The sequence below is a fragment of the Synchiropus splendidus genome, chromosome 16, assembly GCF_027744825.2.
Source record: "Synchiropus splendidus isolate RoL2022-P1 chromosome 16, RoL_Sspl_1.0, whole genome shotgun sequence".
Lineage (NCBI taxonomy): Eukaryota > Metazoa > Chordata > Actinopteri > Syngnathiformes > Callionymidae > Synchiropus > Synchiropus splendidus.
Genome location: NC_071349.1, coordinates 20,698,856 through 20,721,962, shown reverse-complemented (window position 1 = coordinate 20,721,962; position 23,107 = coordinate 20,698,856). Strand labels below are relative to the sequence as shown.

Below are 23,107 nucleotides of genomic sequence, written 5' to 3'. Positions count from 1 at the left end.
CCAGGCCCAGAGAGAGCCCGGTCCTCACAGAGCCAGGTCCCCACAGAGCCAGGCCCAGAGAGAGCCCGGTCCTCACAGAGCCAGGCCCAGAGAGAGCCCGGTCCTCACAGAGCCAGGTCCCCACAGAGCCAGGCCCAGAGAGAGCCAGGTCCTCACAGAGCCAGGCCCAGAGAGAGCCCGGTCCTCACAGAGCCAGGCCCAGAGAGAGCCCGGTCCTCACAGAGCCAGGTCCCCACAGAGCCAGGCCCAGAGAGAGCCAGGTCCCCACAGAGCCAGGCCCAGAGAGAGCCAGGTCCTCACAGAGCCAGGCCCAGAGAGAGCCCGGTCCTCACAGAGCCAGGTCCCCACAGAGCCAGGCCCAGAGAGAGCCCGGTCCCCACAGAGCCAGGCCCAGAGAGAGCCCGGTCCTCACAGAGCCAGGCCCAGAGAGAGCCCGGTCCTCACAGAGCCAGGTCCCCACAGAGCCAGGCCCAGAGAGAGCCAGGTCCTCACAGAGCCAGGCCCAGAGAGAGCCAGGTCCTCACAGAGCCAGGCCCAGAGAGAGCCCGGTCCCCACAGAGCCAGGCCCAGAGAGAGCCAGGTCCTCACAGAGCCAGGTCCCCACAGAGCCAGGCCCAGAGAGAGCCTGGTCCCCACAGAGCCAGGCCCAGAGAGAGCCTGGTCCTCACAGAGCCAGGCCCAGAGAGAGCCCGGTGCCCACAGAGAGACAACGGGGCAGCGGCTGACTGGGTGCAGGCACGGCGCAGCACAGGCTCCACGCACTCGCCACTTTGCGTCCATGGGAAGCGCCAGGGCGACGGAGCGAAGGCTGTTGCTGAGCCTGAGCGCCCAGCAGAACCAGCCTCATCTCACCCTGTGGGATGGCGGCGCAGCGTGTGGCCGCAGTACTCGAGCACGCAGGGGGAGTTTCCCTTTCCTCCTGAAGACCTCGCTCATGTTGACCAGGTTGGTGTGTGTCAGTCGCGGAGAGGAGAGCAGCACCGGCGGCTCGGTCACCAGTCTGGGGTCAGCCGAGTCTTGTCTCCCGCCTCCTGGACTCCAGCGCCTGCTGAGCAGCGTCCACACCTGAGGCCAATTAGCGCAGGTGGGAGGAGCCAGAGCGGCTCCCCCAGAGGGAAGGGACGCGGACGTCCACAAACCAAGCACCGGCCCTCGTTTTGTGTTTTTATTTTAAATTAAAAATGTACAAAAGTGCTGATACGGTGCAAAAATGAGAAGTAAAAGTTGATAAAAGAGAGAGAGCAAGAGAGGAGGTTTTCACAGCCAAGGCAAAGTTACAAAGCGGGAGAACCAGGGGCTGCAGGTGCGAGCGCCGGTTCAGGTCACGTTCATCGATAAACCCCAGAACTCTTGGCCGGGTCCCGGATCCAGGGGCCGACATGGCGGCGGCGGCGGCGGCGGCGGCGCTTCAGTAGCTGTTCTCGTGGCCAGCCAGGATGTAGAGGTTGCTGAGGGCCGTGGGGTTGTCAGTGGGTCGGCTCTCCAGGACCACCACCCTGCAGGACACACAGCAGTCAGATGATGCGGCGCCCAGCCACGGTTCAGGTGCAGTCGGGAAAGCTACCAGCAGATGACAGGACAGAGGCGCAGCGAGTGATGGGAGGAGCCCATGACTTCACTGCCAGCCCCTCCCCAAACACCTGAGCAACCACCAACCTGTCAGATCCCAGGAGGCGGAAAACCCTGCTGGGGTCACAGATCTCCTGAGTCACCTGCCGAGGAAAACAACAACAGGAAAGTGAGCACGTTTCTCAGGACACGCCCGCCATGATGTCACAAGAGCCGGCTCGGAACCTGCCGGCTCTTCGGCCGTGTGACCAGCGTGGCCGGGTCAAAGCAACCTTTGGAACCTGGAGGACCCGTGCGCCCCCAGGAGTAGCACCCGTGCGCCGGTGCCCTCAAGCCAGCGCAGCAGCATGACGCTGCATTATGAAGAGCCCATGGCCGTCCACTGATGAGCCCAGCATCAGAGTTGGGCTGCCAGGCCGCTCACGTCTCACGCGTGAACCAGCCAGCTGGTCAGGGCAGCCGGGTCCTGCAGGCGGGGCAGGGGTACCTCGTTGGACTTGAAGCTCTTCCCCTGCATGCCGTGTCTCCAGAAGGCCAGCACGCTGTCCTGCAGACACACTGCGGGCCAAACACAAGGCGTGAGCAGAGCGGCGCTGGCGGCCAGGGGGGGCGCCGGCGTGGGACTCACCCACGGAGCCGATGCAGAAGTCGAAGCTCAGCTCAGACGCCAGCTTCTTGTTGGACTTGAGTCTCCCCTGGAGGTTCACGATCTTCAAATGTTCTGGGCAGGAACAGGTCACATGATCAGCAGGGTGGCACCGGTGCAGGCGGCCAGGGGCGGGGCTCTACTCACGGTCCAGACACACCAGCACGGTGTCGCGCTCCAGCTGAGTGACGTGGATGGCGTCCACCTGCTGATGACCTGAGGGGGAAGAGCACAGGCGGGTGAGCGGCTCGGCCGGCGGCGGCAGCGGCGGCACGGTCTCTGCTGCTCACTTGTTCCCGTCTCAGTGAACCAGGAGGAGCAGGAGTTGAGGTCGATGGTCTGGAAGCGAACCACCTGACTGGGGTCGCTGCCCTTGCTGATGGCCACACACACCAGAGGATACTCCTGCTCCGGCACCACCAGCATCTCAAAGACCTTCAGGGGGCTCGGCAGGGGGAAGTCGAAGTGCTGGAGACACCAGGAGCAGAACTTGAGAGCGCGGCTCTCTGAGCACCGGCAGGAGCTCCAGCCTCCACTCACCTTGATCAGCATGAACCTCTGCATGGGCTCGTACCACTGCAGGAGCACGATCCCGGACTGTAGCGCTCCACACAGGTACTTGTGTCCCGTGTAGGGGTTCCTGACTGGACACGGGCCACAGAGGAGTCAGGGTGAGGGTGAGGGTGAGGGTGAGGGTGGAGGTGCAGCTCACCGATGCAGCACTTGTGGCAGCCCTTGGTGTCGGGGATCTTGGTTGTCAAGGCGAACCTCCTGAGGAGACAACACAGCCGGTTGTTGTGAGGAGCGCCGACGTGCTGAGCTGTGGCCAGGAGACCTTCACCCAGCCCGGCGGCGAGGGGCCGTGTGCCAGCTCACCTGGGTAAGATCTTGTCCGGGAAGCGGTGAGTCTGGAACTGAGCTGCCAGGCCAGGCTTCTTCAGCTGCTCGAACAGACCGATCAGATTATGGGAGTAGAGCTGGAAGGTCTTGCCTGCAGAGAAGCAACACTCAGTGATGGAACTGAGATGTGGAGGGAAGCACCTCCCACCACCGTCATTCACTTCCTGCCCTCCTGGCGTTCAGAGGGCAACACCGCGGGGGGGGGGGGGGGGGGGGGGGGGGGGGGGGGGGGGGGGTGGACGGACGGACGGACGGAGGGACGGACGGAGGGACGGAGGGACGGACAGACAGACAGACAGACAGACAGACAGGTGGTGGTGGTGGTGTGCAGCAGCATTACCTTCTGATGTAGCCAGTTAGTAGGAGATCAAACCAAGCCAGGCGAGAGCAAGGTGGACAGTGTCCAAGGGAAGAGGAGAAGAGAACAGAGGTCAGTACACCCGCAGCAAAACCAAAAGTAGAGCTGGCGCTTTGTAACTCCATCCTCCGCAGCCAGACTGAGAGAAGGTTTAGTCCACGAGCAGAGCCGAGGAGGACAGTTCAACCGAGTGTCACTGTGAGAGCAAACCACAGCTGTCGCTGCACAGACATGGAGGGGACGTGGAGACAGAAGCGGCGTGTTACAGCAGGGGGCGCTGCCGAGCTCCCACTCACCTGATAAAGACATGAGGTTGTTGTTGATCACATAGAGCCACGTGCACTTCCTGGGAAACAGCTTCAGAGGGAACAAGGACCAGGTTAGAGACACATGTGAGCCAGACCCAGGTGCTGCCACAGGGTCTCGGAGGGAGGAACCTAAAGAATCTAGCTCCCCAGTGTCACTGCTACAGTCAACGGTGGCCACGATCATCACCTGCTCCATGGTGGCTTCATGCAGCTCGTTGAGATTCAGCGTGTAGATGCCGTCTTCCGTGCCAAAGATCAGGTACTGATCTGCAGCCAGAGAGACCGCGGCGTCAGCGCTCGCTCGCAGGGCGCCGCCCCTCCGCCGCCTCACCTTTGGTGTCAGGGTGAATCCACGACGTGGCACAGTTGATCTTCAGTGGGCAGCCGTCAAACACCTTGGAGAAGCAGGCGCCCATCTGAAAGGAGGGAGAAGGTCAGGCCACAGAAGGGCCACCTCCACGTCACACCACGCGGACGGGGCATCACCAGAACTTTGGGCGTGGGAGGCAAGCCGTTGATGGCCGGCTTCTGAAGGAGAGACATGAGGCTTTACTGTACTGCCGTGTCACATGACCACCTGAAGTCTGAGGGGCGTACGGGGTAGTCCTTCTTCTCCTTGCGACGCTGCCGTGTGGGCGGTGGTCGGGGACTCCCTCCGTTCAGGCTGCCGTCCGAGTCCTCATCTGTGGGCGTGAGCAGCACCATGAGAACGCTGTCGCCACTCAGCTCAGCACATCAGACTCACCTTTGCATTCAGACGTACAGAGAGCTTGGAAGAGAAGAGAAGAGAAGAGGCAGAGCGATTGAAAGAGAGAAGCTGGAGGAAGGTGAGGATGGAGAGAGCGGGCTGAGAACATTACCAGGCTCCGAGGCATGAGACAGGAGTCCAGGGCTGCTGACGCTGGCAGAGAGGAAGTCTGGAGACGAGCGCTCCACCTGGCTGCCTTGCTCGGGCGTGCTCTGCCGCCGCCGAACGGCTGCCGCCGCCGCGTTCTCCGAGTTGGGGAACCTCCGCACCGTCAGATTGCGCTCATCGTTTAGGCCCATCTCGTCAGAGGAGCTGGTTAACCGAGGCTGAGGAACAAGGAGAGTCAGGAGAGCCCACCGACCTTCAGACGACTGGAGACACTGACCTTTGGGGGCAGCGGGGGAGGGACGCCGGGCTTCAGCGTGGACCTGAAATATTCACAATCACATTCAGCAGCTTCTCAAAGACAATCTCAACCATGTGACTCACAGCTCCATTTCCTCGAAGGCATCGTCCAGATGGGTAACGTGGCCCCTGAGCAAACACAGACCAGCATGAGTTTGGGAGTCAAACGTCTCTCACGTGGACCTGCGGGGGCGAGGGGAGGCAGAAGGAGGCGAGGGGAGGCACGCCCGGCCCTGCGCTGCGCTGCGCTCACACACACGGGGGTTGAGCAGCCGAGAGTGGTCAGCTGACGGCCAGCTCGTGCCGGCGCACTCCTCCTCGTGGATCACTTTCAAGTGTGGAGAATCCAGAGAAACGACAGTGAAGCACAGCACACCACAGTTGTCGAAGGAAGAGAGCAAGCAGGTGTGACGGGGAGAGGCGGAGCTACTGAGGCACACGTGACCGTTACCGTTGGAACAATTCGTCCTCAACGCTTCTGAGAAGACTCCTTCAGGATGAAGGCGAGAGACGGCCCAGAGCCAGAGGTGTGAGACGGGGAGGGAGAAAACAAGGGAACCAGCAGGCAGATTCGAGTGCAGCAGGGAAGACAGGTTAGCATCAGCGCGGCATCCGCACGTATCCAACGCAGAGGGAAGCAAGACTGGCCGACGCTCACCTCGGGGTCACTCCATCAGCAAAGGGACTCCACGGGGACGAGAAGTCATTATCTTTGCTCACATCCTGCGGGGAGAGCACACAGCGCTCTGACCTGAAGTCTCAACTTAGGTTTGAGTCGGGGAGGACGTTACCATTTCTGAATGAGCTTCTGTTTCCTTCTGGAGAGGAGCTTCAAACTGCACCTTGTCAACTGGAAACGACAAGAAGACAGACCTGCCGTGACCTTGTTCATGCCGCAGTCGCTAGAGGGCGTCAGAAGCGTGATTGTGAACCCAGTCAGCAGTGCTGATCCGCTCCTGACAACATCCCACGCTCCAGGTCGGACGGGACCACACCACAGAGTCGTGTCATCCGATTCAGACTAGGATCCGAGTTATGGTTCTGCCTCGGAAGCCGATCCCCGAGACAAAGACTGATCCCACCAGAGCGTGGCCAGACCGGTGCGCTCCGGTGGGGAGCGTGAAGCAGATGCAGACACAGTAAGCTGCTGACAACTGAGCGCAGGCGCAGGCCGGGTCACCCGGCGGCTTACAATGCTTCACATAATCAGCTTGTTCCAGCTTTCACCAGAGAAGTGGCACCACAAACCAGTCTCAATAGATTAGACGATAAGGCTGGTTAGTGCAGAGATGGTCAGCTGTGACATGCTAGAGGATCCGAGGGGTCAGGCAAACACACCGTCACTGACCTGCTGCCCCCCCGCGGCGGCGGCTCTCAGAGGAGCTGGGACTCGGGCAGGAGCCTCCATGCTCTGCCCCATTGCTTGCTTCATGGAGAAAGGAGAGTCAGATGGAAATGAATCAAGAGCCATCCAGCACACAGGACACACACAGGACGGAGGGAAACACCGCAGGAGTGGGGCAGCACAGGAGGAAGAAAAGGAGATGGCACTGGAACCCAACCACTTCCTGTTCTCTTCAGAAGAGACTCAAACTGTCTCATGTCTCTGCACGGCAGCTGCCCTCAGAGGGACTGTCCTGACCACTGCCCAATCATCCCGTCAGCACCAATCTCAACCTGGCAAGGGACCAGATCAGACGCTCAGAGAGCGCTGACCTCCACCAAGCCACATTGGCATTCTCACCTGACGCTCTTGCCTTACACTACACTGATCCTGTGCACGTCATTTCAAACCTTTCCTAGAAAACTTTCTTCCTTTCTGGAGCCACATGACCTCCTCAGAGCCATCCGGTCCAGATCAGCAACCTCAGGATGCGACCGGATCACTGCAGCTCCACCAGCCATCCTCACCCCCACCCCCCAGCACGGTCGGGCGTTTCATGGTTGACAGGTTGCCACAGTTGACTCACAGTTGATCTCCGAGCGCGTCCGCTCCGCCCTGGCTTGCTTGTTGGACGAGCGGATGGTGTGTCTGACGGCAGAGAGAGACTGCAACATAAAGAGGAGACGGTCACCACGTGTGAGGCATCTTCCCAGCGCATGAAATGTGAAATCTCAATGCGACTCTCAGGTCCTCCATGACTGGGGACCAGAATATTTAAAGCATGAGGGGGCAGAGAGCCACTGACACGACGCGGCTGACACATACTGTTACGGCCAGGAAACGGCACAGGATCAGTCCTGAGACGGAGGGAAGTTTCAAGTCACTGCGATGGAGGGCGGATGACACTGAGACTGGAAACCACATTCAAACAATGCAGATCACATCCACTACTGGCCTCACACTCTTCCAACATTTCAGACACGGCTCAGCTAAAGCAGGACTGGAACAGACGCCTCCAGCTGACACGGGGCCGTTCCATCCCTTCGCCCACGGCTGGGTGTCCAAGTACAGGCTCACGTAACCCTCTGCTCAGACCATGACCAGACCATGTTTGAGCTCCGCCTACCTCAATGTCGTCGTCATCCCCCTCGGAGAAATGCTGATGGTTCTCAGGGTTGTTCATCCTGTCCAGGAGATCCACAGCCAGTTGTTTGGTCAGGCCAGTCTGTGCCACAAACACGTGCTGCAGGAAGCAAGAGCGCCACAGAGAGCACGACTGAGCGGCATGTGCAGCACACGGTCAGGTTGGCAGAACACTACACATCACTCCCTGCACCAGTTTCACAGCAGAACCATCATCTCCACCAGACTGTGTGAGCGTCGGCAGAGCACCGAGAACATGCAGGAAGAAAGATGGGGCATTACAGAGAGCAGCTTTTCCGCTGTGGGCCTCTTCTTCGGGTTCTTTGTCAGAGACACTTTGACGAAGTTGTGAAAGGCAGCCGACCTGGAATAGCAGAAGTGAGATGGCACACAGGGCTGAAAGTTGAGAGGCCAACAGACACTCACCACTTGTTTTTGTCTTTTAGCTTTGGTGGAGCAAAGCTACTTTTGGACATCAGAAACAGGGCCCTGGAAGGCAAACATGGACAATGAGACCCTACTTGACGCACAACAGCAGCTCTGTTGCCAATGGTTCTACCTCATGGGGTGCAGGTCGAACATCGGTGGCTGGAGCTCAGCCAGCTCGATGGACGTGATGCCCACGGCCCAGATGTCACACAGCTGGTTGTAGCCTCCATTCTTCTCAACCGCGGCTACTTCTGGGGCCATCCTGCACTCAGTGATAAGAGAGAGTCGACCTCGGGCCTGCGCGAGTGTGTGTGCGTGTACAGAAGGGACGGGCCATATGGACAAAAAAAGTCGCAATAAATGTGGTCATTTCAGCGATCATGACAATGATCTACAGTCTCTCTGGACACTGTTTGATGATGGAACTCAGGAGTGGCGTTTGTCTCCAACACCATTGTGTTTGTTGACGTCTCAATAGAAGAGTGAACTCTGCAGTGCAGAGATGAGAAACTCAATGTTCCAGGTCTCTGGTAGAAGCCGCTGGTGTCTGACAGGCTGCTCTGCCAGCTTTATTTAGGGCTTCAATGGAGCCGTCTGTCTGTCTGTCTGCTGTGTCTCATGTCTCTTGAACTATGGAGCAGTCTGGACACAGATGCTGCTGAAGAAACATTGGAAACCATCAGGTGAAGAAATGATCATGGAGTCAGAGTCTATTCTCCAGATCATGATCCAAACTGTCAGTCCTTTGTCTTGTGTGGTGAAAAACCTTCTCACAGTTCTCTCTCTCCTAAAATGCTTGTTCTCCATGGCCTTATTGAAGATGTCACTCAGACTTTGAGGCTTTAGAATTTGTTGATGGTCCCTGACTGATGGCGGCTCCTAGCATTAGCGCTGCCTGTGAGAGTGTGTCCTCCATCAGTGAAGCCTCATGGGGACACCGGTGTCAGCTGTCAAACGCCGTGGTCTCCTCACGTTCACGTGTGCAGGTCCAATGCTGCCAGTGAGCCGCGTGTTAATCGACTTTATTGTGAGACGCAGAATTGAAATGGTGGAGGTGGTGTTTGGTGGGATATGGTGTACCATCATTACGGCCCGTCCCTACTATATAGGTACCAATTTTCCTGTGTGGACCAATCTTTGACAAGACACTGATCTTGTGAGGACATTTTGGCGGGTCCACAGAGAGTGCTGCCGTCCACGCCTGCAGTGACTCACCAGTACGGTGTTCCAATGAAACTCTTTCTCTTGGCAATTGTGGCGGTTATTTTGGCAGCAACTCCAAAATCAGCTGAAACACATGACGATAAACGTCAGCATTCCTCACGGGGACACGGTGGAAGAGACTAATGCCAGAAGAGAGCCTACCTAGTTTCACATCACCATCGTCTGTCAGCAGTATGTTGGCTCCCTGCAAACCAGAAGAGAGGGGAGAACAGCAGCACTGCCTTCAGAAGAGCCCAAGAGATGAAGGGAAAAGTCAGGGCTGCACTCAACTCCAGCTTAAACAGCGTCTTTCCAGGTCCACGAACTAATACAAATCAAACAAATTCAAAATAACGTCTAAATAACCATTCACTTTCTGAATAGCAAGTGACACAATGTGTTCCGTTCCACCTGCGACGCCACTAAGTCTTTTGTCTTCTGGCAGCAGCTCTCAGCAGCATCCTGCAGTGAGAGCGGAGCACGCAGGAAGTGCTCGCTGCTCAGCACAGAGTTGAGATAACAGGTGCAGCCCTGACCTTCAGAGACCACACGTCTCTAGCTCATGGACCTAGACTGGACCACCTTCATCGGCCCGCTGCAGAACGGCTACTCAACAAGAAACCGGCGTCTCGTGAGAGTCAGAAGTAAAACAAGTGAATGACAAGACCATACCTTGATGTCTCGATGCATCTTTCCCTTGCTGTGCAAGTATCCCAAACCCTGAAAGAGAAGAGGTGCACTGAGAGCCGGCGAGAGGATCACAGCAGTCACAACTGAGGAGACACGGAGGGACGACGGAAGCGGGTGACGGACACTGGCGCGGTCGGAAAGGCTTGTCAACTTCTGCCACACACGACGCCATCAGGGTTACCTGGATGGTCTCCCTGCACACATATGCGATCTGGAGCTCCGACAGGGGTCCAGTCACTGCAGGACAGAAGCAGGTGTTGAGGCGGACACCGACGCGCGTGGAATGAGAGAGAATGAGAGAGGCTCACCATGATAGATGTCCTGCAGTGACCCTCCGCCACAGTACTCCATACAGATCCACAGCTTCTCCCGACTGTGAGAGAGAAACAAACAGGACTAAAGTGCAGCCGAGACATTAGAACTTTTCAATTTCATCTCCAGCAGAACTCCATGTTGGAGTGGCCACACCGCCAAAAGCTCACGGCTCGGGCTCACGCGGCTCATCCACCGCTCGACCCTGGCCCAGACTGCCGAGCCCAACCGCGGTGCCGGTGGATGACGGACAAACCTGTTAGCAAGGACCCGCTCAGCACACCGTCGCAGCTGAGAGGCAGACGAGCCCGTCAGGCGAAACCTGCCCTCGGCTGCGGGAGCCGGAGCGGCCCGCCACAAAACACACTCTGGCTCAGACCCTGCTACCGGAGTCACAGCTGGCACACGCCGGGTGATGCTCAAAGCTGCCTGCTGACATGCTCCTGGCATGAACGCAGCAGTAGACTTGGCAGGGACAGAGAAGCGCTTCTCACCAGAGGTAGCTCCCAAAGTAGGCCACGATGTTGTGGTGCATGCATTCCTTCACCATGAAGATTTCCTGCTGAATGATGGAAAAGTCATCCCCTGGAAGGACGGAGGGAGAAAAAGAGATGGGTTTATTTGCATGAAGAAACACCCTCATGTTTCATTCATCCTGAACAGCCTCGCCATTTGTTTGTCCACTCGTCAGCGAGCGACGTCGGCATCATGGACAAACACGCAGCTTTAAAGCCCTCACTGTTCCAAACAGGATGTTTGTCGACAGATGAGGAGAGTTTCTTCTGCGGCAGCCAAACGTGAGCGAGACAGACACGCCCTCACAGATGGGCTTCAACAGCGCTCGCGTGCGCGCACGCACGCACGCCTGAAGGAAAAGTGCAGACTCAACAGGGCACACTGCAGCTCAGTCCGACCCACCGGGAGGTCAGAGAGTGAAATCCAGCTCCTACAGGAAAACCACACACTCCCAACGTCAAAAGCGCTGGGCAGAAGGCCCAGAGAGGGAAACTCTCCAGCACATCCGATCGGCAGGAAGTAGGAGGACAGAACTATGAAAGTCCAGCTGCTTCCAATTGTGAGGACACACACTCCTGGAATTCATCAGCATGAAGTGAGGGACAGCCACGGCCTGCCCTGGCTCCTCCCCTCTGCCGTGGTTCCCTGACAGGGTTCACCACACAGGTGCACAGGGAGCGCCTGACTTCCTGTCAATATTGACCTGCTCACAACTCAACCCTGGCTTTCTCACTGAGCAGACTCCTGCTCTCAACACAAGACACCAGGGCTGAACTCGGGCTCAAACAGCTTCGTGTGCTGTGAAAGGACTTCACAAGCCGACCGACAATTTTGTCACTTTGGTGAAGTCACTTCCCTCTCACTGGTTTCAGTTTCAACTCAGAGTGTGAACGTTTTTGCCCAAACAGCGGACACCTAGAGCGAGCTACACGTGAGGGGGCTGTCAGTCAAAAGACCCACGGGCAGAGGAAAGGTACTCTTCAATTTAACAACACATTTGACCTGATTTACCACTGAAAGATTCTCAAAATAAATGCTGGAGATTGGAGGCTCTAATCTGTGGGTTAAAATGTGACAGAGGAACTGACTAACTTCATTTATTATGAGCGACAAAAAACGCTGGTGACATCAGCGACGGGATTTCAAAGAACTGAATATTAGAACAGGGGAAACGGAAACCGCAAAAACTCGGGAACAGTGAACGCCATTATTTATCCCACATTTGGGGACGGAACTGTCCAGGTCAGGAGCAGCAGTAAGGCTCAGTGGATCTGGTGAACAGCAACTTTGCAGGACTGGACCTGGCCTGATCTCCTCCGCCTGGCACAACCGGTTTGAGATCAGGGTCCGCCCAAAGGTGTTTACCTGCCGCTGACACAGGAGTGACTCGTCCACAACAAGCTTGTCGCTCTCCAACATCAGTGCACACGCACACACACACACTGATCATCGAAACCGGTCCAATTCTAAAAACAAACCGACGCGTGCAGACAATCGCAGCAGAGTTCCAGTCACATCAAACCAATGCACGGTGGCTCAGCCCAGAGATGGGACCCGCTCGCGTCCCAACAAAGGAAACTCTTCCTCCATCTGAGCTCCATCTGGCCGATTGTAATCCCACTAATCTGGATGGCACAGACTCAGTCAGTAGGTCAGCACCGACACACAACCTGAGCCAGGAGGTCACCAGCTCTGAGCACACGAAGGAGCTGCCGTCACTAACGTACCTGGCTCCAGTTTGATGATCTTCACTGCAGCTCGCTCTCCAGTCTTGATATTCCGAGCCTGAAAGGGAGAACACTGTCAGTGCTGGCGTCGTTCTTGGATGGAAACCCAGCAGCAGCTCGGGAGGTTGAGTGAAGGAAGGCCCCATCACGAGCCACCCACAGCTGCACTGCCCCCCCGCCAGGAACCATCAACCCCCTGACCCAAGTGCAGTGGGTTCTGCTGCAGTACAGAGGATGAGCGCGAGCGGTGCCGAGCTCAGATGGGTATCCAGGTCAAGAAAGGCAGGGGAGCGATGAGGCAAAGCCCTGGAGCACAGCAGAGCCGTTACAGGAGACAAGTGTTGCAGGCGCTGCATCACAAAACCGGACAACAGTCGTGGCGTTTCAGGCAGTCGCACCTCGGCACTGTATTCACAGAAGATGTCATGGATAGAACAGAGCCGCGAGCTTCTCTGAGTCACGACGCCACACAGTCGAGCCTCTGTACAGACACGTACCAGGCAGTGTTTGTTCATCAAGAGCTGAGACATCCAGGGCTCAGAGATGCTCAAGAAGACGCCACCATCTTGCTCAGCGGCCGCTCGCGTCTCTCCTCCACCACAACAGCAAGACGCGTGGCTTCGCTGCCAGAACTCTCTGAAAGCGGCGGGCAGTTTGGAGCGGACGGCTCCGGGCGGTCACTTTGTGGTGCACGATGCTGGAGACGTGGCCACCACGTGCCACACGTGAAGCGCAGCGCCAGTCCGACCCTGCACTGACAGCTACTATCAGTGACGGAGGAAGCAACGCACAGCTGGCATGAATCCACGCAGTTGAGCCTGGAATCTAACAAGCCACTGGTAATGAAGCAGTGTGACCCCCCCCCACACGCATGCTCTGACAGGGGCCCGATCATATTTCAGCTGGACGCGGCCCTGTGCGCGGCGGGTGGATACCAGGCGCAGCATTCCACCAGTGTCTGTCTGGGGGCGGGGCCAGCCTGAGCCGCTGCTTTGTGAGGAGTGGGACGGAGGGGGGGGTGCCGAGCCACCACACTGTGGGAGGTTGGGACGGGCTGGACACCACTGCCTTCACTCACGCTGCACCTCATATGCCGGGCTTCATCGGTGACTGGGACAGTTTGATCAAATCCCTTCACCAAAGGCCACTCACATACACACATGCGCACGTGTGAGAGTCAACGGCAGATGCCGCTACAAGGAAAGTGGAACTAGACGGTGCTCTTCTGCAAGGCTACGTCTTATTTGACCAAAGTGATGGAAGCTGTTGGTGACCAAAAGTGTTGAGGTCTGTAGGTCAAACAAACAGCTTTGTGGTCGGAGCAATGGTGAAGGAACGTCAGAGCTTTAATCGCAGGACGCATCTTCCCTCCTCTCTCAGGAGACGTGGGCCAGGAGCCAAAGGGCAAACCACTGTATTCAGGATAGCTTACACATTTGAGTTCTGGGCCACACCCTCTGTAAAGCGACGAGCCGTCCATCAGAGCAGTTCCGACGCCGACATCAGCGCGGCCCCATGACTGAGGTCAGCAGCCTGCACACTGGAGACTGTAGAGACCTGCATTCAGGGGCAGTTCGCCCTCTTTGAGTCACGTGGAGCAGGCATCTGTCATGTTAAGCGCCTGTGTCATGAACCAGTGGTCAATGGAGTGATGCTCCGGTGAACACGGGACATGACGGCTGCACCAAAGCGCCCGTCACATGTGCTTTCATATTGACACGGAGGACCATCAAGGACTAGGTTTGTGGATTTAAGGTCTTTGTAGGGTCACCAGGTGAAAACCACTTCTTTTCTTTCCCTTCATGTTCCGTTGTCGCTACTGGTTCCCCGACAGCAGGGTGAGGACATCAGCCACATACACATTCATTACATCTGTCTATGGTGAAGAAGGTTGAGCCCAGGTGAGCAGTGCTACCGCGTGAGCACTGCTGCGCCTCAGGCGGAGTGAGGTGACTCCGCTCTCACCCAGGACACCGGACCAGGCTGGAAGCGACTCGTTGCTCTGTACCTTGTACACGTCTCCATAGGTGCCGCTGCCCACCCTGTGGATGAGCTCGAAGTCGTGCTGCGGGTTTCTCCTCAGGATCTCGCCGCTGGGTCTGGGAAACAGATCCATGTTGTGCAGGTCCCGGCCCAACCTTCCTCACATCCAGTCGCCCTCAGCGAGCCTGGTTCCGGGTGTTGACTGGAGGCAGCTTCCTGGATCCGCGCAGATCAGTGTCGCTCAGGCGCTGCTCTCCGCTCCCACATGCCCTGTAGAGGACGGACAGGAGAGCCCAGTCAGCCTGTCTGTCTGGCACACGGTCGACAGCCCCGCGAGCCTCGCCCGCCGCCCAACTAAGTCGAGCGGAAGCCAGGAACTCACAGCGGCAGTAACACCACCTTCACCGCGCAGCGACGGCAGACGAGTCCCCAGCCTTGGCAGAGGTTCGCACCCGAGAGAGCGCTAACGCTAACTAGCAGCGCCAACTTCAGTCCAGCGCGCGGCTCCTACCTTCGCCTGAACAACAGCCGTGGGCCGACGTGGCTCGCATCGTGAACGCTCCTCGGTCCGTCCACCGCACGCTGGCGTCGAGTAACGCAACTCGAAGCAAAGTGTCGCCTTTGTTGTCGAGAACAGTGGCAAAGTGGAGCTCGCGCTCACCGGATCCACTTCACCGGCAGCTCGGACCTTCGAAACTTGCCGAGTTCGCCTCCGACCCCGAACCGTGCTCCGCAGAGGAAAGGGCCGCCTATACGCGACACACCACCACCATGCCCAAATCAGAAAAATACCGACACAACACCACAGGTTTATCGGGTCTTTTCCAAGAGACGGGCCGGACCGAGAGGCGCTTCTCCAGTCCGCGGATCACTTCAGTGGTGCGTTCAGGAGCAGCTCGTACATGGGGATATCGAAAACACTGTACTATACTATACTATATATATAGTTTATTTTACATATAGTTATATATGTTTTTGTTTTACAAGACTGTACTTGACTATTTACTTAAAGTTGAGTTGAGGAAGTTCTTGATTCCAATTCATTCATTAAGTCACAAAGTGTCTTCGTCAAAACACTGGGGGAGATAAAGCTCAATGAAAGCGAGGTCAACACTAATCGGTGTCCTAGTTTGTGTTGAGAACAAGTCAGCCACGTTGTTCTACGGCTGATGAGGCGTTAGAATGTGCGCACCATCTCTCAGCCAAGCGAAGGATGGAGACACGGTGGGACTGCATCGGGCGATCTCGCGAATATGTTAGTGAACAATACGCGACAGTCTTTCGCGCACTGATCAACGCCTTCGGAGTTGCCTGCGACTTTAAGAGCTGACTTCTTCTGTTCGGCCGCGACTCCTCCTGAGCAGAGGCGTGCAGCCAGCGCCACCTCGCGTCCGGTCCGCGCACCGCATCGAGAGAGCTCAGGCGCCATCATCCAGCAGCAGCAGCAGCCGCAGCATCTCTGTGGCGGACACTGCGCGCTCCCAGCACCGCCCATGACCGAGCTGCTACCCGCCATCTGAGACCATCCCGGGACACAACCATGGCGAAGCGGCGTCAGAACCGAGACAGCTGGGGTGAGTGTCCGCGTCCTGACGCCCAAAGCTCTCATCCTCCCGTCGAAGGAGCGGTGACGTTTGCTCTCGCTCTTTCACGCTCGCCTCGGTTCCGTGTCCAACATCGTCTCTGCGATGTTTACACTGGCGCATTCGAAGGGCGAGAGAAATCCGGCCCAGAATCTAGGGGAGGAAACGCCGCTCTGCTGCTCATGATGCGGATTCCAATCCGAGTCCTGTTGTCGGCGGAGCCTCCCGCGAGGTCACGTGATCCACTTGGTCCGGAATGATGCGAGAGAGCGGGAGTAAACACCTCGGCTTTGTCCAGCAGCTGAGGGCGGGAAGTGAGGCGGATGCTGCAGCTCTTCTGTCTGACCCATTTCTCCCCCCCACATCCCCGCGGTCTGATGATGGGGACCCACCCGGGTCACACGCCTCCGGGCTGCGAGCGACCGCTGCTCCTGACGGGAAACACGGAGGCACCGGGGGACGAAGAAGAACCAGTGAGGGTCAGGGATGCGATGAAGGAGGGGGGGGCAAGAAGAAGAAGGTGAAGCGCGTCCAACCTGCAGCAGAGCATCAGAAACATCCTGCCCCTCGCATGCTGCTGGTGTGTTGGTCACATGGCCCCTGAGATCCATCCAATCAGCAGCCCACAATCCGATGTCTCCTCTGTCAGGTTGAGTCCGGCCCGGCGAGCGGCTGCAGAGGTCGCTCCCCTGGCCTCCTCCATCAGGTTTGGAGCGCCCCCTGGCGGGCCATCAGGGAATCGGAGAGCTGCACTGGAACACACTTGGACTGTCAGAAATCTGGAGGAAACATTTCACTGCCGTGTGTTTTTAGAATGAATTTCCTATCCTGTCTTCATCACAGCCTTGTGACAACCGTTATTGTTATTTTTTTTTTACAGTTTTGTACTTTTGTTCTTTGTCTTTCTTTTCTGCGGTGCGTTTCTGTTAAGTTTCCTGAAGTGTGACCTTGGGTCCTGGTCCTGCCTGGAGTCCCACACTCTGCTCTGTTCCTCAGGTTCTTTTGGAGACAAGAACGTGTACGACTGGAGCTCTGAGGAGGAGGAGCCCGACGGCAGAGCCCGGCCCGTGCAGGTCCTGCTGGTCAAGGACGACCACACCTTCCAGCTGGACGAGGCAGCGCTGAGCCGTATCCTGCTGGCGGAGGAGGTCCGGGACCGAGAGGTGGTGGCCATCTCCGTGGCCGGGGCCTTCCGCAAGGGCAAGTCCTTCCTGATGGACTTCATGCTGCGCTACATGTACAACCACGTAGGTGCCCCTGACCGGGTGGTCCGGCGCCGAGAGGCGGGCTCAGGTGCTGACGTGACCTTCTGTGTGCAGACCACCGACGACTGGCTGGGAGACTCCGACGAGCCCCTCACGGGTTTCTCGTGGAGGGGGGGCTCCGAGAGAGAGACCACCGGGATCCAGATCTGGAGTGAGGTCTTCCTGGTGGACAAGCCGGACGGGAAGAAGGTCGGACGCACGTTGATCTCCCCCGCCTCTCTGGGGCGGAGCCTGCAGCAGCTTGTAAGCTCTGCCTGGTGTCGTCCTCCTGCAGGTGGCCGTCTTGCTCATGGACACTCAGGGGACGTTCGACAGCCAGTCCACGCTGAGAGACTCGGCCACCGTCTTCGCCCTCAGCACCATGATCAGCTCCATGCAGGTGGGCTGCCCCGCTGCCCTGTGAGGAGCAGGCCGCTCACGCTCTTCTCTCTGCTCCTCAGGTCTACAACATCTCGCAGAACGTTCAGGAGGACGACCTGCAGCACCTGCAGGTGAGAACGCACACGCCGCCCCGCATCCGCTCCGTCTCTGACGGTGCCCTACGCTTCCGTTTCAGCTCTTCACGGAGTACGGACGGCTGGCCATGGAGGAGACCTTCCTCAAACCTTTCCAGGTACTTGGCTCCCTGCGAAGAGCGGCGACACGTGGCTCTAACGGCTGCAACTGTCCCCGCAGTCCATGATCTTCCTGATCCGAGACTGGAGTTTTCCGTACGAGTTTCCCTACGGCCAGGAGGGTGGCATGAAGTTCCTGGAGAAGAGACTGAAGGTGGGTCCGTGGAGAGCGCCTTGACCTCGGCCTGAAGCTGTGCTCCTCTGCAGATCTCCGAGAACCAGCACGAGGAGCTGCAGAACGTGCGCAAGCACATCCACTCCTGCTTCACCAACATCTCCTGCTTCCTCATGCCTCACCCAGGACTCAAGGTGGCCACCAACCCCCACTTTGACGGCAGGATAAAAGGTGCGTCCCCACATGCCGCGCTGCTGCGCCCCCCTCCGATGCCCTGTTTCTTCTTCTAGAGATCGACGGCGAGTTCATCAGCAACCTGAAGCTGCTGGTGCCGTGGTTGCTGAGTCCCCGCAACATCGACGTGAAGGAGATCAACGGCAGCCGGATCACCTGTCGGGGCCTGCTGGAGTACTTCAAGGTCAGAGTGGACCACAGCGCCCCCTCAGTTGACCTGTGTGTTCACGCCACGCTTGCTCTCTGGTGCTCCAGGCCTACATCAAGATCTATCAGGGGGAGGAGCTCCCGCACCCCAAGTCCATGCTTCAGGTGAGCCTCCTCCGCCGCCACAGCTCAGCTGGACGGAACAGGTGTCCTAAAGCTGCCTGTCCCACCAGGCCACGGCGGAGGCCAACAATCTGGCCGCGGTGGCTGCTGCCAAGGACATGTACAACAAGAAAATGGAGGAGGTGAGACAGGGGTCGAGGGTGCCTCCCGCCCCGCACAGCCGGGACGGCAGCAGCAGCAGCAGAGGAGCCATCGTCTCTCTGTCTCTCCCCGCCGCAGGTGTGCGGAGGCGATCGGCCCTTCCTGGCGCCCACCGAGCTTCAGGCCCGACACGGCGTGATCATGGAGGAGTCTCTGCAGGTCTTCCGCGGCGTGAAGAAGATGGGCGGCGAGGAGTTCAGCCGCCGCTACCTGCTGCAGCTGGAGGCGGAAATCGAGGAGGTGTTCGTCCAGTACATCAAGCACAACGACTCCAAGAACATTTTCCACGCCGCGCGGACGCCAGCCACGCTCTTCGTGGTCATCTTCGTCATGTACGTGGCGGCGGGCATCACGGGCTTCGTGGGCGTGGACGTCATCGCCAGCTTGTGCAACATGGTCCTGGGCCTGGCTCTGATCACGCTCTGCACCTGGGCCTACATCCGTTACTCAGGGGAGTACAGAGAACTGGGCGCCGTCATCGACCAGGTGGCCGGCGCGCTGTGGGATCAGGTGAGGCCTCGTCGCCGCCGCGCTGATATGTTGCTGACGTCTGTGACTTGTCTCCTCCAGGGAAGCACCAACGAGGTAAGAGACGGCTGCAGGTGAGGGCTGCAGCAGCCAGCTGACGCCTCCGTGTCGCCCTCCTCAGGCCATCCACAGGCTGTACAGCGTGGCAGCCAACCACAGACACCTGTACCAGCAGGCCTTCCCCGGGGGGGCGCCGGCCGAGGAGGCCGCCGGCCACAGCGGCAAGAAGAAGAACTGAGTGGACCTGAGGCGCCTGGGCTCCTGAGGGGTGGGGGAGAGGGGACTCGCCCAGATGCCATGACCTTTCACCTCCTGTCCGTGTTTCTCCCCTGTTGCTTTGAAGCCAAACATTTCCCATTGTGACTCCTTTCTTCCCGGCTCTTCCGTGGTCGTCAGCATGGTCCTCGCTGTCCTGTAGCTCAGCTGGTTGTGACGCGTGGTGTTGTGCCATAACTTGTACAGGCGTTTCCCGTGAGCAGGCAGCGGCGCCGCTTCAGCCCAGGGCCGAGTCCTGCTGGCCTGAGCTGTGAAACAGGCCTCACCTGTCGGCGCCGTCAGCAGCTCTGGAGCGGCCCGGCTCCCTGTCCTGCGTGTCCTGAGGTCTGACCTCCAGGGTTGAGGGCTCCAAGCCTCTGCCGCGCTCCAGTCTTCCACTCAGACGAGGCCCTCTCGCTCCCTCTCGTCTCCAGGAGCTCTGCTGAACAGAAGGTCTGAGTGTCACGGCCACTCCACCTGGGACCAAATTACAACGAGACCCGAGGTTCTGCTGAAACCTGTTTTCGTCCCTCTGCGTCTTCACGAGGGGAACAGTTGGTGATGAATAAAGAGATGAAACGTTTGGCTCCTCAACTCTGGTGTTCTCCTGGAGACGAGGCTCATCGGAGTCTCACGGCGCCAGGACGCTGCGTCGTCGCGGCGAGGCCTGGCTCCGCCTCCTCCTGCGAGACGCTAATGAGAGGGCGAGCGCGGTTCTTCACTGCAGACTTTATTGTCTCGTACTCGTGACTCTCAACAGCAGATATGTACAACACCAAGCTTCTTGCCAGAGCCGCGGTCCTGAAGGTCGCGCTTGCGACCTTGGAAAGGTCACAGCGACGGAGCCTGGTGGAGAGCAGAGGACGACCGTTCGGGACTCGCATCGCAGCGTCAGTCCTTAAAAACACTTCCAGAAAGAAACAAACAGGAAATGAATTGCACGTTTGGCAAAGTGTTGAAAAAAGGTTCCAGTAGCTTATTAATGTTAAAAACATGACCCTGGCGTGAGGCCAGGAGGCAAGAGAAGATGCGTCCTCCAAAGCACCTTTAAATAAAGACACGTTTCTTATAAACACATAAATATTGCTGTCGTTTTTGGCGGTGGTGTAACCAACAGCTGTGGGCAGGAGGGGGAGGAGCCCGGCGGCCGCTACATGTTGAGGAAGTTCTTGCTGGGCTGCTGGGCGAACCACTGCTGCCGCTGCTTGCGGAGCTCCACCTGGGACAGCAGCGCCTGCCGATAGGCCTCGTAGGACTTGACGATGTGCTCCAGCTCCTTCATGAAGAGCAGCTTCAGCATGCCCTGGTAGGTGTCCAGGTCGGCCAGCTGGAACAGCTCCCACTTCAGGATGTGGTCGTACCTGGGGAGGAGCGCCACAGGCGGGGTCATCAGAAGGTCAGGCGCCACCCCGTCCCGGGACTCACTTGAGGGGGGCGCGGGCGTACACCTGCAGCCAGTCGGGGATCTCCGCCGTGTGGTAGGGGTTGGCCGGCACCAGCACCGGCTGGTTCCTCTCCGGCTGCCGGGGCTGATAGGTGACGGGCGGCGGCAGCGGCGGAGGCTGGTCGTAGCGCGGCACGCTGCGGGACCAGGGAGAGGGCGCCGTTGAGAGCAGGGCAGAGACCGAGGCAGCAGAGCGGAGGGTACCTGGGGGCACAAGGATGCCGATACTGCGCCCTCTTGTTGATGTGATCCACATAGTAGACCCCAAATTCGGCCGACTCCACCTTTTCCCAGCCAGGAGGAAGCCCCTCCCTCTCCAGAGGGTGGCTCCAGTGCGTGGTGTTGGTGTTGTGGTCGATGTAGTACTTCCTGCCGCGGATGGTCCAGTCCACGGTCCAGCCCGTGGGCAGGGGCAGCTCGTCCCCCGTCAGACAGGAGAGGTTCCCCAGCGACTTGGCCTGGATGCGGCCGATGCCTGGGAATCGAAGCAGACTGGGTCTCAGAGGGGAAGTTGGCGGAAGCCCTCACTGAAGCCAGTGGCATGTGGCGCATCAGAGAGGAGCCCAAAAGAGAGCCTACTTCACCAGAGTCGGGGGAGTGGGACACAGCAGCCCGAGACACTGGTGTAGAGCTGGGCCAGTCTGTCGTCTCCGACACCGAGTGAGCGCTGGCATCTGCCACTGCGTCCTCCTCCCTTCACACTGGGCCCGTTCCTTCATGGACGCGAAGCCCCCCCCCCCACACACACACACACACACACACACACCGTTGCCCACTGCAGCACAGCGACACCAAACACGCCACTGTTCTCAGCCACACTTGGAGCGACTCATCGTGACAGCTCCAGGAGGAGAGGAAGAAGAGGAGCATACTGCACCTGACGGAGGCCGGCTGGGGGCAGGAGGGGTGTGCTGCCGCTGCAGTCGCTGGAAGTGTTCGCCGTGGTCGTAGTATCGGTAGTCCTCCGGGAGCCTCCGGGCCGGGCGCTGCGGCTGCTGGCTCTCGTAGTACGGCTCAGAGGAGTAATAGTAGCGGGCCGCGTCCCCGTTTTCCGACATGGGGCTCACGTCGCTGAGGAAGGACTGAGAGGAGCCTCCGTACTCGTGGGGCAGGTCCCCCAGGCTGCGGGGCAGGTACGGGGGCGCAGACAGCCGGTGGCTCTCGCGGCGAGCCGCCTCATGAGGAGCTCGCTGCACCGCTGAGCGGAGGAAGCTCTTGTTCCGAGCCATGGCTGGCTCGCGACTGGGCGCCGCGGGATAGGGCGAGGGTCCCACCTCCGGCAGGGAGACCTCCGTGCGTCGTGGGATGGTGGGTCCATGTCGGATGAAGGAGGGCATGAGATCTGCAGGGAGCCAGCAACTGTCAGCAGAGGCCACACACGCACCATCGCCACCTCATCCGCCTGCGCCAGCTGACCTTTCGCAGGTCAGCTGGAGCCGGGGGGATGAGACCCCGCCCCCGCCCCCGCCAGGGGCGCGGTTTCCTGAGCCCGGACGGCGAGAAATGAAGAGCAAAAACACTCCCGCAACACCACACCACGTGAGCGCTCGACACCTTAGCAGTCGTCTGCAGCCAAACTCGGTCCGGCCGTCTCCAGCGGAACATTCCTGAACTTTTACTGAGTGTTGATGTCAGCCACATCCGGCTGACGTCTCTGTTGACTCCCTTCCCCAAAGCTCTGAGTAAACAATTGCAAAAGCCTCGCTGACAACTTCTTCACACGCCCATGTTTACACAGACCACGGACTGTGTAGTGAAACCAAGCTTGGTTGGAAGCGCAAACTTTGGGACCAGCGCGAGTTAGCTCCGCTGGCTACCAGCTTAGCCTCAGGTTGCTTTCCCCGCTAAAGAGTCCCCTACAGCCACGACCGAGGCAGACGCCGAGTGCGCTGCCTGCCCGAGGCCAAGCCGCCGCGACCTCCGTGACGGAGGCCGCCTCACGGTTGTCGCGGCTCGGCTGCGAAGTTGCCTTTAGCTCCGCGGCTAGCTGGCGGCGCTTACTTCTCAGGAGCGGCGAGGTCTCCTTCTTCACGTACTTCCCGTGGACCTCGGCTGCTTTGGACGCCTCGTTCTTGCTTTTCTTTCGAGAAAGCATCACTCAAGTCTGGGGGACATCAACAAGGCGGCGCTCTGAACTCCCAGCGGAACCATCCCGTTGGACTCGGCGAGCGAGGAGAGTCAACATTGGGCTCGCGGGAGCGACTGCTGCTGCCGGAGCGGCGCGCGCGGCGGGGGCGCGGCGCGACACGCCCCCGCCGCCCCTCACCTGCCTCCCCC

The 23,107-nt window shown here is 58.7% G+C and overlaps 3 protein-coding genes across 11 annotated transcripts; 1 reads left to right on the top strand and 2 right to left on the bottom strand.

Annotated features, from left to right (window-relative positions):
* Window positions 1–1,126: 1,126 nt before the first annotated feature.
* Window positions 1,127–16,271, bottom strand: map4k5 (mitogen-activated protein kinase kinase kinase kinase 5). 9 transcript variants are annotated; one of them, XM_053844933.1, is made up of 36 exons: window positions 14,833–16,267; window positions 14,347–14,591; window positions 12,339–12,396; window positions 10,590–10,680; window positions 10,092–10,156; window positions 9,965–10,020; window positions 9,766–9,813; window positions 9,256–9,298; window positions 9,106–9,178; window positions 8,021–8,152; window positions 7,888–7,950; window positions 7,744–7,825; window positions 7,445–7,561; window positions 6,905–6,983; window positions 6,283–6,360; window positions 5,726–5,784; window positions 5,593–5,657; window positions 5,386–5,424; window positions 5,019–5,063; window positions 4,915–4,957; window positions 4,642–4,855; window positions 4,527–4,550; window positions 4,379–4,464; window positions 4,268–4,309; window positions 4,113–4,197; window positions 3,969–4,048; window positions 3,770–3,830; window positions 3,092–3,206; window positions 2,928–2,986; window positions 2,756–2,859; window positions 2,506–2,683; window positions 2,363–2,431; window positions 2,198–2,290; window positions 2,057–2,127; window positions 1,657–1,712; window positions 1,128–1,496 (listed from the first exon to the last, which is right to left on the bottom strand). In XM_053844933.1, the coding sequence occupies exons 2-36, from the start codon at window positions 14,452–14,454 to the stop codon at window positions 1,409–1,411; spliced, it is 2,769 nt and encodes a 922-aa protein (XP_053700908.1). In that variant the 5' UTR covers window positions 14,455–14,591; window positions 14,833–16,267; the 3' UTR covers window positions 1,128–1,408. The 9 variants fall into 9 exon arrangements, with proteins under 9 accessions (XP_053700906.1, XP_053700905.1, XP_053700907.1 ...); XM_053844931.1 differs by having other exon boundaries at window positions 1,127–1,712; window positions 14,704–16,271; XM_053844930.1 differs by having other exon boundaries at window positions 1,127–1,712; window positions 14,833–16,270.
* atl1 (atlastin GTPase 1) lies at window positions 15,266–20,467 on the top strand. The gene is made up of 14 exons (XM_053844943.1): window positions 15,266–15,895; window positions 16,901–17,151; window positions 17,224–17,358; window positions 17,444–17,548; window positions 17,610–17,660; window positions 17,726–17,782; window positions 17,845–17,937; window positions 17,991–18,129; window positions 18,189–18,316; window positions 18,388–18,444; window positions 18,513–18,584; window positions 18,682–19,113; window positions 19,174–19,188; window positions 19,253–20,467. The coding sequence occupies exons 1-14, from the start codon at window positions 15,862–15,864 to the stop codon at window positions 19,367–19,369; spliced, it is 1,686 nt and encodes a 561-aa protein (XP_053700918.1). The 5' UTR covers window positions 15,266–15,861; the 3' UTR covers window positions 19,370–20,467.
* On the bottom strand, window positions 18,743–23,044 carry sav1 (salvador family WW domain containing protein 1). The gene is made up of 5 exons (XM_053844944.1): window positions 22,832–23,044; window positions 21,708–22,172; window positions 21,035–21,305; window positions 20,812–20,967; window positions 18,743–20,747 (listed from the first exon to the last, which is right to left on the bottom strand). The coding sequence occupies exons 1-5, from the start codon at window positions 22,923–22,925 to the stop codon at window positions 20,537–20,539; spliced, it is 1,197 nt and encodes a 398-aa protein (XP_053700919.1). The 5' UTR covers window positions 22,926–23,044; the 3' UTR covers window positions 18,743–20,536.
* Window positions 23,045–23,107: the final 63 nt, after the last annotated feature.